General features: G+C 45.8%; 1 protein-coding gene across 2 annotated transcripts; it reads left to right on the forward strand.

Moving 5' to 3' along the window:
- Positions 1 to 8783: 8783 nt before the first annotated feature.
- On the forward strand, positions 8784 to 17300 carry LOC144127562 (very long chain fatty acid elongase 7-like). 2 transcript variants are annotated; one of them, XM_077660550.1, is made up of 2 exons: positions 8784 to 8929; positions 16318 to 17300. In XM_077660550.1, exons 1-2 carry the CDS (start codon positions 8910 to 8912, stop codon positions 17201 to 17203), a joined length of 906 nt encoding a protein of 301 aa, XP_077516676.1. In that variant the 5' UTR covers positions 8784 to 8909; the 3' UTR covers positions 17204 to 17300. The 2 variants fall into 2 exon arrangements, with proteins under 2 accessions (XP_077516676.1, XP_077516677.1); XM_077660551.1 differs by lacking the exon at positions 8784 to 8929 and adding an exon at positions 13315 to 13464.
- The last annotated feature ends 612 nt before the right edge of the window (positions 17301 to 17912 follow it).

The following is a 17912-nucleotide window of genomic DNA, read 5'->3' on the forward strand; positions in this document are numbered from 1 at the left end:
GCGCATACTACTCCCCGTGGGAGCAAAGTGGGCGCGACCGAAGCGTACGCCGCGGGGCTGAAAAAAAAGTAGGGATGGCGAACTACCGACCTTGGCTGCAGCGGAAACACGATGTGTCGCAGACCGTAGACAGTGTCCGTTCTTCGGAGTTGTTGGACGAGGCTGGCGAGAATTTCCGAGCGCCGTGTACGGCCACAAACCAAATGTGAACGACACAGTGGCTTGGTCGCAACGCCGTTAGGAACAGATTTTTCGTGACGTAAACGGCAGCAGGCTCGCCCATCTAAACCCCTGGAGCTGAGAGCTAAGGCCTAAAGCGCTGTATGCATCGCGAATCCTAGCTCACCGCGCTTCCTTCAGGAAGAACAAACACGGTGGGGACAGTGCATGAGACCTGTGCTTTACATGCTGCGTGCTGCTTGGTTACTAGCATCCAATGGCCGCAGAAATAGCGAGAGTGAACCTTAACTTCGCTCTAACAGCCCACAGTCGGTTTCATGGACGTATGTCGCTTTAGCCGCGAGGCCTTGCCCCACACTCACCTTCGATGCCGGTGGCCTGGCTCGGAGTTATGTTCCACGGCAGTCGTCGGTCGGTCGAGGGTCCAACAGCCTCTAGGCGGCTCCGGGGTTCGCCGAAGACGACGGCAATCCACTGGCAACGGGAAGTCACGTCCACAAGCACTGCCGCGAAGCACAAGCACTGCGGTAAAACAAGCACTCGTCGTCGGCACCGAGAAAGAAAGACCGAGTGCCGCATTCTCATTCTTGTGGCGAACGATGAGCGCAAACACTAGGCAATACACGACAAACGCACGCACAGGCGCTACACTAAAATCTGCGTTATTCCTCCTGCGAGCACTCATATGTATACCTATGGCCACCCTTGCGCAAGCAAATCAAAAATAGACAAATCAGAGACAGGTTATCAGCGACGCGAGCTCAGGAACCTATACTCGGCTGTGTTAAGGGAGAGGGAAGTATCGGGAATGCAGCCTTCTGCTTTTATCTTAATGTGATAAGCTTCTAGAGACACGCCCGTGTTCATTCTTGCTTCTGCCATGAATTGACGTCTCTTCGAATCGCGCTGCACAAACGCTGCAACATTTCATGCGTGAGACAAGATGTGCGCCTTCGTCAACGTTATTCTTTTTGGTTATTCTTTATTATTTAGCGCATGCTCCCTGAGTCGCTTATTAATACATCGCCCTGTCTGCCCGATGTAATGGGTCGATAGTTTTTTATGTCATCATTTTGCCCTGCTTTGAAAAGGGGCTTAACTATCGCAGTTTCAAGCTATTTCGGGATACGCGCGGTATCTAGTACGCCTCTTGGACAAAAATAGCTCAAAAAGATGAGACGAAGAAGGTGCAGACACACACGAGCGCTGACTAGCAACTACAACGTCTAGAAAGCCGTCCAACATGAAGAGCAAAATTTCGGATATGGCTGCAAGGTTCCTTTGTAGTAGACTCGCTGATAAACCGTCAATACCAGAAGGCTTATTGGGCTTAAAGCTGAAAATTTTTTGATTAAAAAAGGAAACCGGGGAAATGTTTCTAGCGGTTTTTCTCCGAATATGGTTTATCAGTGACCATGTTTTTTGCGGCACCCCTTGACGACTGGCGAAATTGCTGAAAGAGGTACTGGCGCTTCGTGGATCTTTCAAAGCGACTACCCTATTCGTTGCGGCTTTGTACTCAAGACGTAGGTTTTTATTTTTTGGGACATGTTTACACCATTTTTAGAGACTGTTACTACGATAAATGACACACATTATGTCCGCGGTCAACCAGTTACAATCCTTTCTACGTTTCTTTATTACGACGCTCTTAGAAATACTTTGGAGTTTCTTTATCTGGTCGAAGAATATTTTGAGACCATCTGTGGTGAATTAGACATAGGGTCTTCCAATTAAAACTACTAATCAGGTTGTCTAAGACCCTCTGGTCAGTTGCAGAGACAAATATTAAATTATTGGGTGTGGTGGTTCGAAGGGCAGTTGGCAACAAAAAAGACGCGGACGAACAACAAACGACGAAACAGTTATCAGCAAAACGCTGCAAAATAACACAAGAAGCAAATGAGCAGCTAGGAGCTCGAAAAGCGACGTGGTCAATACACGACGTTGTTAAGTGGTCACCAACTATTTCTTTTCGTGTGGGAGCTGTTGTTGTATTTGAAACACCGTAAGATGACAGGAGGGACAAGTATAATGTGACACGGAGACCACTGTAGGACACAAGGTATTTATGCAAGGCGGCCGATAAAAAGTTACGGGACTTGGACACCGAGCGCCACATGATATCGTCAGCACTTATCATTCCGCATGAGCAAAGTTCACGCAAATGGATGTAATGTCACGCCTGTCTCTTATAAAGATAGCGATTTCGCCCACTCGTTGATGTGTCTGTGTTAGAAAACAGCACTGACAGCCCGAAACTGAAAACGTGTGCGTGCAAGCGTCTGTAACATTAATTTTTGTCGGGATAAAAACGTCACAAATCCGATTCCTGATGTGTCAAGAAGCTTAAACTCTTCCCAGTATTTCCGAAGGCTTCTGACGTTTGTGTTTACGATAGTAAATTCATTCTCTGAGTTTTGACCGAAAGTATCCTTGAAATACTGAAAATAAGAAAGCTGGCCGGAGTGACAGTAATAGACAGTAATAGTTAGTGGTAGTAACAGTGACAGTAATAAGAGTGACAATAGTTACAGTAATACAGCTGGTAACAGCGATAGTGGCATCATCAACCAATCATGTGACGGGACTAATCACGCGATAGGTACATTTCTAAACAAGTTGTCGACTATTTACGATGTCACAAGCCTGGATGTTTCACGCAAGACGCGGCCGTTATACCCATACAGTTGACAATGAGCATATTGGCATGAATAAATCTTTAACGGCAATTACAACATCTTCCTTGGTATGCGCTTTCGTGGCAGGGAACTGAGCCTATAGTGGCAGGACTCATTTAGAGTATTAAAAAAACCTTTCACAGACTATCTCGTAGGGGAGAGTGGATATAGGAATAAAACATGCCGAAGGAAAGGCGTGTTTCCTTAGCTGATTTTCGCCAGTGGCAATGCGCTAGGCTTCCTTTGCCGCTGTTTATGTATGTCTACCAGGGCCACCAGCGATCGCCATGTGTGGAAGAGGGGATGACGCAAGTACGTGCTATAAAGAACGCTGGGACTTCCGCCCTTGCCGGACTCTGCCGCCTCCGCTCCGTCAACCATCCCGTTGAAGAAGCCAGCAATCAGCTCTAGCTGGTTACTGGTCGTACTGGTTCCTTGGCGCCATCCATCAGCACGACCAGCTAGAGCTGGTTACTGGCCGTGCTGATGGATGGCGCCAAGGGACCTATGTCACTGGCACGTATATTACGTAATGACTCCAACTCATGCGGTGCTGTCGCCTCGCTCATCCAGAACTGCACGTGCGCCTCTCGGACAGCAGGGCAGAACTTAGGCTTTACCGCGCCGCGGGACTACGAAGATGCTGCTGTTCACGCATGCACCGCTCCCGTGCCGGCGTGTTCTACTGCGTTCTGGCGCCAAGGTCATCCGCGGCGCGCCAGCTACAAGACCTAAAAGCATTTAATGCTTGAAAAAGCTCTGCAAACTCCTCCGTGAACATACCTCGCTTTGCTCCCTTTGCAATGCGGTGGTTTTTCTTTTATTCGTCGAGGTCGCAGTTTATTCAAAAACATATACAAACACGTTCGTAGAAGGATACAGAAAGAGGCCCCAAGGTTCAACACTCTACTGAGGCTTCTTTGCGATCATTAATTAAGATCACTACTTATTAATGCGAAAGCAATATATGGTTATGCCACGTAAGAAAAAAGCGTCCGCAAATTTTGTCCGCACGATTATGTCGTTCTGTGGAGATAAATGTGCGAAAGTTTGATTGCGTTAGGTGGTGCGTGAGTAGATCTTGAAATCGGAAATGTTTTATTGATGAATTTTAATTGGTTAATTAAGTAAACTCAAGTAATGCAAATAATGCTTTGTTTGAAGCACGTTTTGTGTTAGTGAATCGATGAAACACAATGTAAATGCGTGAGAAGTCTTACTTGGCATAAAATTAAGACAAAAATAAATAAAAGATAAAAAAACTAAAAATAAGAACAATAACAAGAAATAGCATAACAAAATTTCAATTATTAGAAAATAAAAATAATAAAAATGAGAAATGGAGGGAGACAGAGAGGAAAGGAAAAGGCGCTCGCATTCCCGCTCTTAAGCAGACTTAGGTGCAATCCTTTAGTTTTTGCTCATTCACCAGCGTAGCATGCGTTCTTCTGTCCATTTGCCAAAGATTTGCAGTAATCTGGTAATAGAATTATTGTATTCCGAAATAAAAGAGGCGTTATCGCATCGAAGTGGCAAACCCGTCCGCACGCGTCGACATCGCACACACCAGAAATCATGCGTTCGCTAATTTGAACAGTTGGTTCAGGCTATTGAAATGCGGGTATTCACGCAATGCCAGATAAATTGTCTAATATTTGGTTGCTTTGCCGTGAGAAGTTCATGTTATGACGTTATTTCCGGGAGCGAAAAGAGCATTTGGATTAAACAGACAGGATTTAAATTTGCCCCAGTGAGTTTGCCTCGTTTATACAATGCTTGCTTTCTAATATTGCTTTTTAATGATATAACTAGAAACTTTCTACTGGGCTTAAAAATTCCATGCGCTCCGAGTACTACGTTCTTCTTGAGAAACAACTGAGAACGAGGATGACCACACAAAAAATAGCGGACGAAACATTTAGTAGTCGACCTGGTTCGCGCTCGTTTCTCAAGACGAATATGCACAAGTCGGCCAACACCTTGTTCTTTTTGTACTACGTTGCCTTGAATATTTTAAACACGTGCCTTTGAAATCAAAACGCATAATAAAAACAGCGGACAAAGGCAATTATCTTGATGACGAAAAGGAAAATGCACGTTGTTTTCACCCTCATATCATAGGAAGTCATTTCAGGGTCCTTAAACATGTCCGGTCCCTCCTTTGTTTTGCATTTAATCTTTACTAAAGATTTCACCCAACCTAACCCGCACTCGGCTGGCACGTGAAAACAACTAACCACTTAGGGGTGATTACTCACCTTGACGTTCAACAAAGACGCATGCCCTTCTTGCCTCTTTTTTTTTTTTTTTCAAGGAAGTAGGGCACAGAGCTGTGTCCGTGGTCCGGGCCTTTGCCCATGCGACACGGAAAATGAGCACGTGATGTCGGACAAGTTTCGCACGGGAAAAGGCAAGTTTCGCACGGGAAAAGGCATGTTGTTTTCCGCTGTGTTGCTGAAGAGCATTCCCCACCCTCCTCACATACACAAAGCAAAAAACAATAAAAAGACAGAAAGAAGAGAAAGAGCGGAAGCTCACGGTTTTGACGGTTGCACGCACTGCAAGAATGCCATATGAGCATGTATACTATATAGGCTAATTATATTAAGCCCTTGGCACTCAGAGAATTCTGAATGAAGTTGTTTTACATAGTTAAATGCACCCTGAGAAAAGCGGTTGGCAGAAATGCTTGGTCTCCATTCTGACCCTGCATAAGAAATGGCGGAACGGAAGCCATTTTTCCAGCTTAGGAACATACACCTCGTGTGCGTCCTGTGCTTGCCTTGTTCATCCTGTGTATATGTTTGCAACTCTCTCTCTCTCTTCTTCGTTATATGCAATAATTACCCACTAGTGGGTAGGCCTTCCTAATTTAGCAGACATTTCTCGTTAATACTGCTGCCTGCTACGAGCTTCTTTTTGGAGCGCTAGGGCAAAAAAACACATATAGTGGAAGTAATTAATAGATGATCATCGCGTACGCAAGGTTCACCCAAAATTGCTGTGTAAAACTTAAAAGGAAATTTGAGCAATAAACAAAGGCAAGAAACCTTACCTACGATCTTGGTAAACATCAAGAGAACAACTTTGTGCGTGACCACCTCTTTCGGAACGGTTGGCCAGGATTCTGACTTGGTGGCTACGATGCTCGCAATCTTTAATAATTGATATTTATACCTCATCATCATCATCATCTTCTTCTTCTTCATTAGCCCAAATACGTCCACTGAAAGACAAATGCCTCTAGCTTTCATCTGTCCTGCGTCATTTGCAGACACCCGATACACGCAACTTTGTTTACCCATCTTGCCGCCTCACTCTCTGCTAGGTTTGCCTACTGATGAAGTCGCCCCCAGCCCCGCTTTGTATAGCCGCGCGCACAATTCCTGCAGAGATAACTACAGGATGAAGTCGATGAGAGGCAAGTGGGCTGGCTGCGAGGTCTCAGTAGCACGTAACGCTGCGGTCGCGTTACTCCAGGCTGTAAGTATACAGTAGTCAAGCTTAGGCTATCGGGCCCTGATGTGGTCTCAGTTCTTACTTCAGTGTTCTGCTGCTGGTGCCAGGAAAATAAACGTGTGTGAACGCTCAAAGTAGGTTGCAAAATACTAAACAGACTGGCGCTCATTTATCAAAACAAAACAGGTGCATGGTACTCATGTGCTCACCAGTCCACCTCGCCACTCCGAGATTTCACTTGCGCCAACATGAGAACCTTTAACCGTGAACCTTCATGACCACCATTTTATTTTTGCATATTCCTGTCCTTTCTTAAATTCCCTGCGCCTTATTTTGCACGCCTTTCTGTGTCAACCCTTCCTCTTCCTACCCCTCGCGATGGCTTAGTGGCATGCCCTTAGCCTGCAGAGAAAGTTTGCGGTTGTGATCCTGGTCATGTTAGCCACCTTTCGCTGGAGACGAAATGGAAAATGCGCCAGTTTACGAGATCCGGTTGTACGATGATGAAGCCAAGGTGGTAGAAACTATTCCGGCATCCATACCGTTTGCTTCGCTACTCACAGTGTTGCTACGTTGCGTCATAAATGAGCCATAAGTCGTTACATTCCTAAAACCTTCCCTCCAACTTAGCGCAACTCGTCGGGGAGCAAGTCGGCTGTTTTGTCAGTCCAGCAAAAAAGTTCTGTCCTTCTTTACTTTTCTTCTGCCCACGAACTCGTAGCGGACAGCGCATCTCGAGCAGCTTTCCTGAGTGAAGATTGCCTGCTGGGTCTTGAAACGTAAGGGACAAGGAAAAGCAAACCCTGCAACTCAAAAACAACGAGCCGTGACTGGCACGCCTGGGCTATGCGTGCCACCGTGGCCCTAACCATAGGCCTTCAGTCACGGTGATTGAGGTTGACACGGGGCCAGAGAAAGCGACGCGAACCAGTTATTGTCTTCTGCTTCTTTTTTTTTCTCCCTCCATCTCACCCATTTCTCTCGTTGCCAGAACGAGGCGTATGTGGGCCCCCACGGGAGACGGAGAAGGGGGAAAGAAAGAGGGGGAAGGACGAGTAGAGAAGGGCAGGTTGTTCTTTAGGTTCCTTTCCTTGTAGGCAAATGAAGCGGTGTGTACGGGGCACGCGAAGCAATTTTCATACACTGCGAGGCAAGAACTGCTTCCGTGAGCGCGGGCTCGCCCTTCTGAAAGGAAACGGAAAGGAATAATGACGAAGGCTTTAAGAAAACTGCGGTACAGTTGGGCGGGAAAAGATACCGTTGGCGCAGGCAGACGGAAATGCGTTCACAACGCATTCTGTGTGAACGCATCAGTCATTTCATGCTTGAAACTTATTGCCCAAAAAAGATTGAGCGCATACTTCACTGAGTGTGGTACGAAAGGTAGTTAGAAACGATTTAAACGGGAAGATTATAACTGGTTTTAATTAAACGAAGGGTCAAAAGTGTATTTATTTCTCAGATCACCGACGAGAATTGCCGGTACTGTAGAAGCTTAGGCAAGTTGGTGACACATGGTTTTTCAGCAGCGCAGGGGACAAAGGACGTCAGCGCCGTGTCTGTGCACTTGTCACGTCCTTTGTCCCCTGCGTTGCTGCGAAACCATGAGAATTGCCGGTTGTCCGGCAGGTTACTCGAGCCCTCCTGGTTGACATGGCGATGTTTTTCTGATCCAACGATCCTGGCATTAAATCTTCCCTCTATTTCAAATTCATAACCGCACTAAACACTGTCCCGGCTTAGTGCTGCACGGCTCTTTACTCCCGCAATAGCTGAAGTGTTGAGCGGTGAACGATGCTGCTATCCATGGAGTCGATATGCTGGGACATATATCCTAGCCACAGGCGACAGTAAAAAAAAAAACGACTTTGCAGCTAAATATACAGGCAAGGCTGATTATTAACACGTCGTTAACATTACTCAAAACGCATTACTAAGGCGTGCTATTTGAAAGAAATTTTAAAAAATGTTATGTCGGTGCCCGGGAACGACCATTTTTCTTCAAGGTGAAAAGGATCACTTCAATGTCTTACGATATCGACAGTGGCAAGTCACCGCCAGAAATACGCATTACAGTAACAACAACAGGACAATAATACGCATGGGAGAAAAAGCGGAAGTATAGACAACGTCCAACCACGCGAAAAAGTTTTCCTAACCAGCGCTTATACGGCTGGAAAAGGAAGCATCCTCGTACATCGAAGAATGGACACAACGGGGACGCATACCAAGTATAAGAGAAATACGTTAGCTGTTCTCGGAAGGAAGAGACCGTCTATATAAAAACATAAAGCGCTACGCGAAGGAAGGGGAAATGAGAAGGTCTCTGGCCACCTATACAGGTAAAAATGCGCCACTGTGTCACAGTTGGCTGCCCAGGGCCCGGTGGCTTGGGGAACTGGAGCAGTGACTATGCTGCTTTTCCCGCTGGTTACGGCTGAGGTCAGCGTCCGTAGATCTTTTTTTAGACTAGCGGGTGATCGGCGAACTCAGCTTTGTGCGACCGCCGGCACATGCAGCTTCGCGCCAGCGGCCGTCTCTGGACGCTGCAGTCTGTTGCTCGAGGAGCCAGAGGGAACGGCGCGCGACATGGCCACTGCCAGCCTCAGGTGAGAGTACTGCATCGCATAAAGCGCATTGTTTACGCTTCATTAGCGATAACATCTATCTCGCAAACTTAGAGCTCCAGTTTTAGCCACGCAAGCGTTGCTCCGATGCGACAGTATCCTTTGACCACTGGGCTTAGGCAGCGTAAGGTGAACAAAGTGCTTATCGGCAATTCTCTGCCGGTGCGTGACTAAGGACTCAATTATTTCGTGTTTCTTTTCCACTCAACCGAGGTGAAATACGAGAGTTTTCAGCATTTTTCTTGCTCTAGAGTACCAACGTACGCCACTAAAGCCGGGGGGAAAGAGCGATAGACGTGTGAAGCCTCAGCTCCTGGCGACTTCTGCCCGTGGTCGCGGCTCCGCGCGCACCATATCTGGCACCAAGGACAATTAAATTTCTCCGCATCTAATACAGTCGAAACTCGCTGTAACGAAACGGTCTATAACGAAATAATGAATACCGAATGAACAGCTGTTCCGTTTAGAAGCTCCAGCAGAAGACCACGTATCTGATGCCTCGTTTTTACAAAAGTGATATAACGAATCTCAAATTGACCTCACAGGCCACTGCGCGCTAATTGGATCAATGTGTAACGATACTTAACAATTTTGCTGCGGTTCGATGCGGCAAATGGAAATCACTGCATGTAACTCCCCTCAAAACAGGGCCCTCATTGAGCGTTTCTTCGGACTGTTCGTCAGTGTCGGCTTCAGCGGTACAAAATCTTCCCGCTGGCACACACACACACACTTTCACCAAAACGCGGGTACATGCCGTCGGCAGCACGATGTCACGCAGCGCGATGCGACTGGCCAGTTGCGTCTCGGGAGGTTTAATTGCCAAGAGTTCTCCGAACTCCTCGCTTCACGCGGGTTGCTGCGAACTCACTACGCTTCGCCGTGTGAAATTTAGTGTCTGTTTTGACGGTGCCGTAGCGTGGTTTGACCGTTTGGCAGAGCGCTTGGCATGCTCGACGATATCAACATTTCTTTCGTTTCAAAAGCCCGAAATGAGTGGCTGTGGTGGAGAATGAAAGCGCAGGACGACTTTCGTTAGCATAATTGTGGTAATCATCGGTGCAGTAATAGCCTTTGGTCCGTACAAAAAAAAAAACGGGACAAAATATTCAAAATATGTCTTAAGCCTAAGCGTGTCGTGTAAGGAACAGTTGCGATGTGGTGAGTCTGACGTATTCGGTTGGTACACCGATATGGGGGAGCGTCGAGTCCACTTGGTGTTCGTATTGACGGCTCTCTTCGAGGAATATTGTGAAAGAAAAGAAAAGACATCATCCGGAGTGTTAGTCCCGTAGCTGAATCTCCTAAGGGCCGCGCTGAAACCAGGCGCGCGGCAGAAATTATGTTGCGAGAACCCATTTCGAATGGCTTCGGAAGGACCCTCAGTTTAAGACTCACAAGAACGCTGGCCACACCGCGGCAGACTAAATGGTATTCTCTTATCGGTATGCATGGTGGAATGTAAGACCGTTGGCATTCGACAGTTGGGGCCAAGGTCACTTACTGACATAAGGAAACAATGGCTCATCACCAGCATCATATCATCATCAGCCTGACGACACCCACTGCAGGGCAAAGGCCTCTCCCATGTATCTCCAATTAACCCTGTCCTTTGCCAGCTGCATCCACCCTTTGACTGCAAACCCATACCCTTAAGGACCTCCGTTACCCTTTAGGACCAGCGGTTGTCTTGTCTTCGCATCACATACCCTACCCAAGCCCATTTCTCCTCTTGATTTCGACTAGGATGTCATTAACCCGCGTTTGTTCCCTCACCCACTCTGCCCGTTACCGGTCTCTTAACGTTACACCTGTAATTTTCCTTTTCATGGCTCGCTGTGTTGCCCTTAATTTAAGTTGAACCCTTTTCGTTAGCCTCCACGTTTCTGCCCCGTAGGTGAGTACCGGTAAGATACAGCTGTTGTACACTTTTCTCTTGAGGGATATTGGTAACCTGCTATTCATGATCTGAGATAACACGTCATATGCGCTCCACCCCATTCTTATCCTTCTAGTTATTTTGCTTTAAAATCTGGATCAGCTGTCACTACCTGCCCTAAGTAGACGAACTCTTTTACCACTTCCAGCACCTCGTTGCCAATTGTGAACTGCTGTTTCCTTGGTAGACTGTTGAACAATACTTTGATACCCTGCATGTTAATTTTTTGACCCACCGTGCTGCTCTGTCTGTCTAACTCATTGATCATGATTTGCAGTTCATTTCCTGAGGTATTCAGCAAGGCAATGCCATCAGCGAATCGCAGATTATTTAGGTATTCTCTATTAACTCTTATCCCCAGCTGTTCCCCATTCAGGCCTCGGAATACCTGCAGTAAACATGCGGTGAATAGCATTGGCGAGATCATGTCCCCTTGCCTGGCGCCTTTTATTATTGGAATTTTAGTGCTGACTTTATGGAGGACTACGGTAGCTTTACAGTTCCTATACATATCTTCCAGGATTTTGACATAAGGCTCATCTACAGCCTGTTGGCTATAACGTAAAAATAGCGCAGCCCCTTCGGCTTCGGCATGACGTGTTTCAGCTGTAATTGATATTCGATTCACCGATAACACATCACCATTCAAAAATTATAAAGAAATGCTTAGTTGATAAAATTTCAAAGTTAATTAACACATTTTAGTTGATTACGATAGCACTGTACTTATCTCACTCGTTTTGTGACGTCTGCCAACTCTATCAGTGCGACTACGAAGGAGCGATAAAGTTTATCACAAAAATCTATTTTTGATAATTTCTTCCCTCGAACCCACATTCTTGAAAAATCATCGATCAGCGATCCGATTTTTTCCTAAAAACCTGTTTTTGCCTTAAACGAGTACATTACTATTTAATGTAGATGAGTGTAGGATTTGCACAATGTATATTTTTCCAATTTTGGGGCTGAACTATTGAGCACTCGAGATAGCACTAACGGCTTTTCCAGTAATACTTTCTTCGTTTGCTGCTGACCATACACCAGAAAAATTTCAGAAGCCAGGAAGCATAATTCTGTAACAGCTACAGGCGATAACGGCCTAAAGTTACGCCACTCCAGTTATTTCACGGTAGAGGGAGCAGGATATATGAGACCTTTGACAACACAAAACAAGTGACCAGGGATTGAGGAAGAGACTCAGTCCGTTACCCAATGTTTCCACAAAAGCACTTGTCATCGTCTGGGCGATGCGTTCATCATCGATAGGGGTCAAACAGGGCCTGTTGCCCAAGGATGAATCAACGGTGGTGGGGAGGAGGGTGGGAAGTGGGAAGGCTTCAGAGATGAGGAACAAAGAGGGGAGTTCGTCGGGCCAGTTAGTGCATGGCATAAACTTAAGAGCGCAACAGACGGGACACAGAAGTAGAAGTTATGTGTGCGGCGAATTCATTGGTAGCGTCGTAACATTTAAGCTAGCCAGCGGAAAGTGAAAAAAGAAAGGAAGAAGAGGTGCCGTAGTGGAGGGCTCCGGAATAATTTCGACCACCTGGGGATCTTTAAGGTGCACTGACATCGCACAGCGCCCGTGTGCTGTGCGATGTCAGTGCACGTTAAAGATCCCCAGGTGGTCGAAATTATTCCGGAGCCCTCCAATACGGCACCTCTTTCTTCCTTTCTTCTTTCACTCCCTCCTTTACCCTTCCCTTACGGCGCTGTTCAGGTGTCCAACGATATATGAGACAGATACTGCGCCATTTCCTATCCCCCCAAAAAACCAATTATAGCAAAAGGAATGTAGGTACATAATGAAACCTAATTTTCCGAAAAATCCATGCCCAGGTTCGTATGCCCCGAAAAGTTTGCAGTAGACAGAATAAAATGATGAACCCGTTTCGGTTGAAGTGTGACGTAACACTACGGATAAGGTTCCCAAGAGTGGTCTTGATTGGCTGAAGGAAGAACCGCCGGCGTGAATCGTACGTGCGGTGCTTCGTGTAGGGTGCCAGATGAACCGGTCGCATAGCTTTACCGCCAGGCCTCTAACTAAGCCTTCAGCGTCAGCTATGAACGGGTGAGGCTACCAGCTTCACCTCAAGCGCTGTCAGCCGCACTCTCATTGTTCTACGTGCCCGTCGCGTTTAAGAAAATTGTGGGTCATAAGTTTCCTCAAAGTGCTCGCGTGATTCAGGCCACGTTCCGTGGTGCCCCGTGGTGTTTTGTGGGAGTGATACCAGATACGGAGAGACAGGTCGTTGTTTAGTTTTCACACAATGCCGACAGCCTTCATATTCGTCGCGAGCGACGACAAAGAAAGGGAGAGGTGGTGACGTTTCTTTTCGCAGATTCTTTCTGGGGCTTTTTGATTCCGACAGCGCACAGCCAAGCACCTAGCACAATGCCGAGAACATTCATCTGTCTTCACAGAGCAAAGTTACGCTGAAAAACTTTACAAATTGGCTAGCCCTTTCTTCAGTGCTTTCTTTTCAAGTGGAGATCGCAGGGGTAACGCATGTAGTCCTGTAGCTGAGTTTCGTGCGACGGAATCGGAGCAGCTTGTTTTAAACCGACGAAGTTTCAAGTAAGTTTGCTGTCTTCATTTGCATATAAGGTTTCCTGTTGGTTGCAAATTTTAATTATTTTATTAAACGTCAAAAGTATACTTCGTGAATTGGGAGAGTAGGTCAGCGCGCATCAAGGATAACACCATTGAGTGATGTACTGAACGTGACTGCAGGTAACAGTTTCGAGACCGTGCTTCAGATCTGGCATAAAAATCTCCACAAGCAATTCCCAAATTTTTCGCTTTCTCCTTGGTTGTAGAAGCGGCAACCATCACTCTGCCGCAGTCTCACCCTGCCCCCCCCCCCTCCCCCCCCGACCTCCATTTCTTTTCGTAAGTACGGTTCCACCGATGGTAAATTCCTGAGAGGCGCCACTTTTCAGTCTAGGGGCCCCTTTAGTGTCAGAATCGGGGCAATGGATTTTTTTCTCAGCAGGAGAACGCGTGAGATTTCTGCTAGAACTGACGAGGTCGAGCTCGACGCTGTTTGCTCTGAAGACAAGCCCTCATAGACGCAACGGACAAAAAAAAAACGAATTTACTAAATCAAGCTTTAAACTTTCTGTAGTCTTATAATTTATAGTGTCCTTACTTGAACTATGAAAAAAAATCGATTTGAAAATGCATTAGATCTTTTACATGATAAAGAAAAAACCTAGAATAAAGATTACAACAAGCGAGTGTGTGATGCAGAAGACGACAATATGAGTGTGTGTGTGTGTGTGAAAAACATTTAATGTACAGAATAAAACGAGGTTAGTTGGGTGAGTGTCATTGCAGGAGCTGATTGAGTTCTACCGCCGCTCTAGCCTGGTCTGGCAGGCCTGTGTCATGTTATATAAGTTAGCCACTTCGCCACAGAAGGCGCAATGCGGATCGTACGAGTTTGGGTACATATAGCTGAATTTGACTGGCTTGATAAAATTATTTGATTGCAATTTCCTCCTCTTTGTAGTTTTGTCCAGTTCCCTGTATACTTTCTTGTTAATCTTTAATGTTGAAGTAATTTCTATTAGCTTAATAACGGCTCTGAATAATTCCTTAGTATCAACGAAAAACTAATGTGGGGCAACCGGAAATGCAAACGTCTAAAATATATTTATTCTCATCACTTTCAAATTTTTATTTGACATCTCTTGCACGTAAATTTAAAATATTTCTTTTTCCTGCGAAAGAGGCTTACTTTTTTCCATATTTTTGCTTGTTCCGGCGTTTTTCTGGAGCCACACTCTTTATGATTCGCGTTGAGGCAGTGAAATATTTTCTTCTTCTTCAATTTTTTTAAAAACACTTCTTATATCACAGACCATAACAAAGATGCGCAGTGAAATTGAAATTGCATAAGGGTAACAAAAGAGATACGAAGTCATGGCGCTATATAAAATTGCAGAAAAATCGCCGTTATCTTTGCTGAGCAGCCCACGTCCAGCTATTGTGCGCAAAAATTCTAATGGTAATAAATATTCGTTTGTTTTTATTGTGAAAGTTATTCAACAAAAACCTAGACTCATTCAATTTCTAGAAAAAAGTGGAAAGCCATAATCTGTACGTTACAGAGATGCATTTCCATATTTCTTTCTTCACCACTCATTCTAGCCCTAGCTGGTTGCACTCGTAAGGCAATATTTTCTAGATTAAGACTGTTACTTACAGCGACTGTAACATAAATTTGCGTTCACATGCTGCTAATGTCACAAGTATAATTACTCACAATAGAACCAGTCGTAGGCTTTCGGCTATCATGAAAACGGCCTGAGTAATGAAGCCAGCCATAAACAACTGAGGTACGGCTGTTTCTAAAGCTTTTAGAGGACGATGGCTCCCGTGAAAAGGGATGAGCTTCTGCCCATATATATATATATATATATATATATATATATATATATATATATATATATATATATATATATATATATATATATATATATATATATATATATATATATATATATATATATACGAGAAGCATAGGTTCAGTCCATCGACATAATTTTTGCCAGGCTAACAACACCTGGGCCGCCCCGGTGGCTCACTGGTTAAGCCGCTCGGCTGCTGACCCGAAAAACGCGTATTCGATCCCACCACGGTAGTCAGATTTCGACGGCGGCGAAATTCTAGAGGCTCGTGCACTGTGCGAGGTCAGCGCACGTTAAAGAACCCCAGGTTGTCAAAATTTCCGGAGTCCTTCATTACGGCGTCCCTCATAGCCTTAGTCGCTTTGGGACGTTAGATCCCCATGAAATCAAACCATAAAACCAAACCGCAATCTATATGCAGTTCATTTTTCATTGCCCATTTTGCGTTCATTTGGTCCTCTGTCATTGGTTAGTCAGATATACCGGCAGCTTTCGAGCATCTGTAGGAGGTAATCCGGCCATTTGATGGGTGGCGACCGGACCTCACCGTCGGCTGCCACTGGCGGCGGTATGCAATCAGTGGTGAGGTGCATGGCAGCACTCTGTCAACAGCAGGTCACCGGACCTGAACAATGGCTGCCATTGGCTGCAATATAGAACCAATGGTGAGGTCCGGTCGCCAACCACCCAATGGCAGGGTCGCCTGCCACGGACGCTTGAAAACCGCGGGTAAACCTGAGTGGCCAATGACGGCGACCAAATGGACAAAGGAAAATGGACAACTATAGCATACGGCCTCTGCATTTTAATCGCACCATCACCGCAATAAAACGCTGCCGATCACCGGCTTCTGTCTTCAATTGACGTTGCCATTTGAATTGTTTTAGTAGCTTTGAGAACTTTTCAATTTGAATAAATGTGCAATAAAAGCGCTGCAACAGTGACCAAATTTCTTACGGGAAATATTGCAGAAAGAACAACTTCGCACATTCCAACGCTCTGTTCATATTCGCAGGTTGCACCGAACGAGCATGGCGCTCAGTCTGCATCCCAAGCACCTCTTAGAAAGGCTGCACTCGATTTCGGATCCCAGGACCCGTGACTACCCCGTAGTGCTGAACCCTTTCTTCGTGTCCCTGATGCTCCTCGTGTACCTCTACTTCGTCAAGGTGGCCGGGCCGCGATGGATGAAAAACAGAGAACCATTCCAAATCACTAATGTACTTCGCGTCTATAACGTCGCCATGGTGGTCGTGAACATAGTAGCCCTTTTCGTGATCCTCATCCCCACGTACCTTCCCGGAGGGACGTACAGCCTGCTATGCCAGGGCCTGACCGGTCACTCCCCGGAGCGCCACCTCAAGTACTACCGGTACGGCTGGATCCTGGTCGCGTGGCGATACGCCGACCTCCTGGACACCGTCTTCTTTGTCCTGCGCAAGAAGTTCAACCAGGTGACCCAGCTGCACGTGATCCATCACACCATCGTGGTCATAAACATCTGGTTCTACACTCGCTTCGCCCCCGAGGGCCAGCCGGCACTCGGCCTGGCACTCAACATCTTCGTGCACATCATCATGTACACGTACTACTTCCTGGCTAGCTTCGGAGCCCGGATGCAGAAGTACCTGTGGTGGAAAAAGTACTTGACGACGCTGCAGATCGTGCAGTTCCTCATCATCATCGTGCACATGTCCATTCCGTTGTTCGTCGAGTGCGGCTTTCCTAAGCATGTCGTGCACATCGCAAATGCGCAGACGTTCCTCATTCTCTGCTTATTCATCAACTTTTACCTTCGGTCATATACGCGCTATAGCAGCAAGGCTACAAATGACCCTAAATCTCTCAACAACGAAGAGAAAACTAGCAAAGCGCATGCAAAGAATGGCAAAATAGAATGACCAGAAACGATGAGGTGCACTTATAAGCTCACCACTTCAGCAACGGTAGCTGTTGACAATCCGTACGGAAACAACTATTTTTAAGAATAAAAACATACAACCATAATTTGTTTCCATATATTTCTGATCGAGATTTTCATGAATCGTCTATTTTTTGAAATGTGTTGACAATATGCTAGTGTATTTTGGAAATAGCATGCCTCCTCTTTGCGACAATTCACATATAAAGTGGGAACAAGTAGACAAGGAAAGGTGAGTAAGCATACACATACTCAGCACCATTTCAATCTTGCAACTTCCTCGTTAAACCTGAAATGATTTGCGTTGTTTGAATTGTTTAATATCTACTAGAGTCTAGAACAAGATCCAGAATGAAAGGCTAACCTATTTTTCTGATTTCTATTAATTGACTTTATGTTTATAAGTGCATAGTGGTCAGCCCAATCTTTCCTTCACCAATTTTTCATAAGCGAACTGCTTTAAAACGAGTAAGAAGTGTTTTTATGACACTTGTACATGTTGGCAGGGTTCGCAGTGCGATGACGAACATCTACGGCATGCAGAATTTCGGCCGCAGCACCCCTTACTGCTTTAGCTGGTGTCCTATGACTCCTTATGTGCTCATTATACAGTGTCGACAATGTAATTTCACCTAGCGAGCACAGATCCCATCAATGAAGAGGCGAAGCGCTGATTTTCGAGCCTCCAA

This window comes from Amblyomma americanum, chromosome 4 (genome assembly GCF_052857255.1).
Source record: "Amblyomma americanum isolate KBUSLIRL-KWMA chromosome 4, ASM5285725v1, whole genome shotgun sequence".
NCBI classification, from domain to species: Eukaryota; Metazoa; Arthropoda; class Arachnida; order Ixodida; family Ixodidae; genus Amblyomma; species Amblyomma americanum.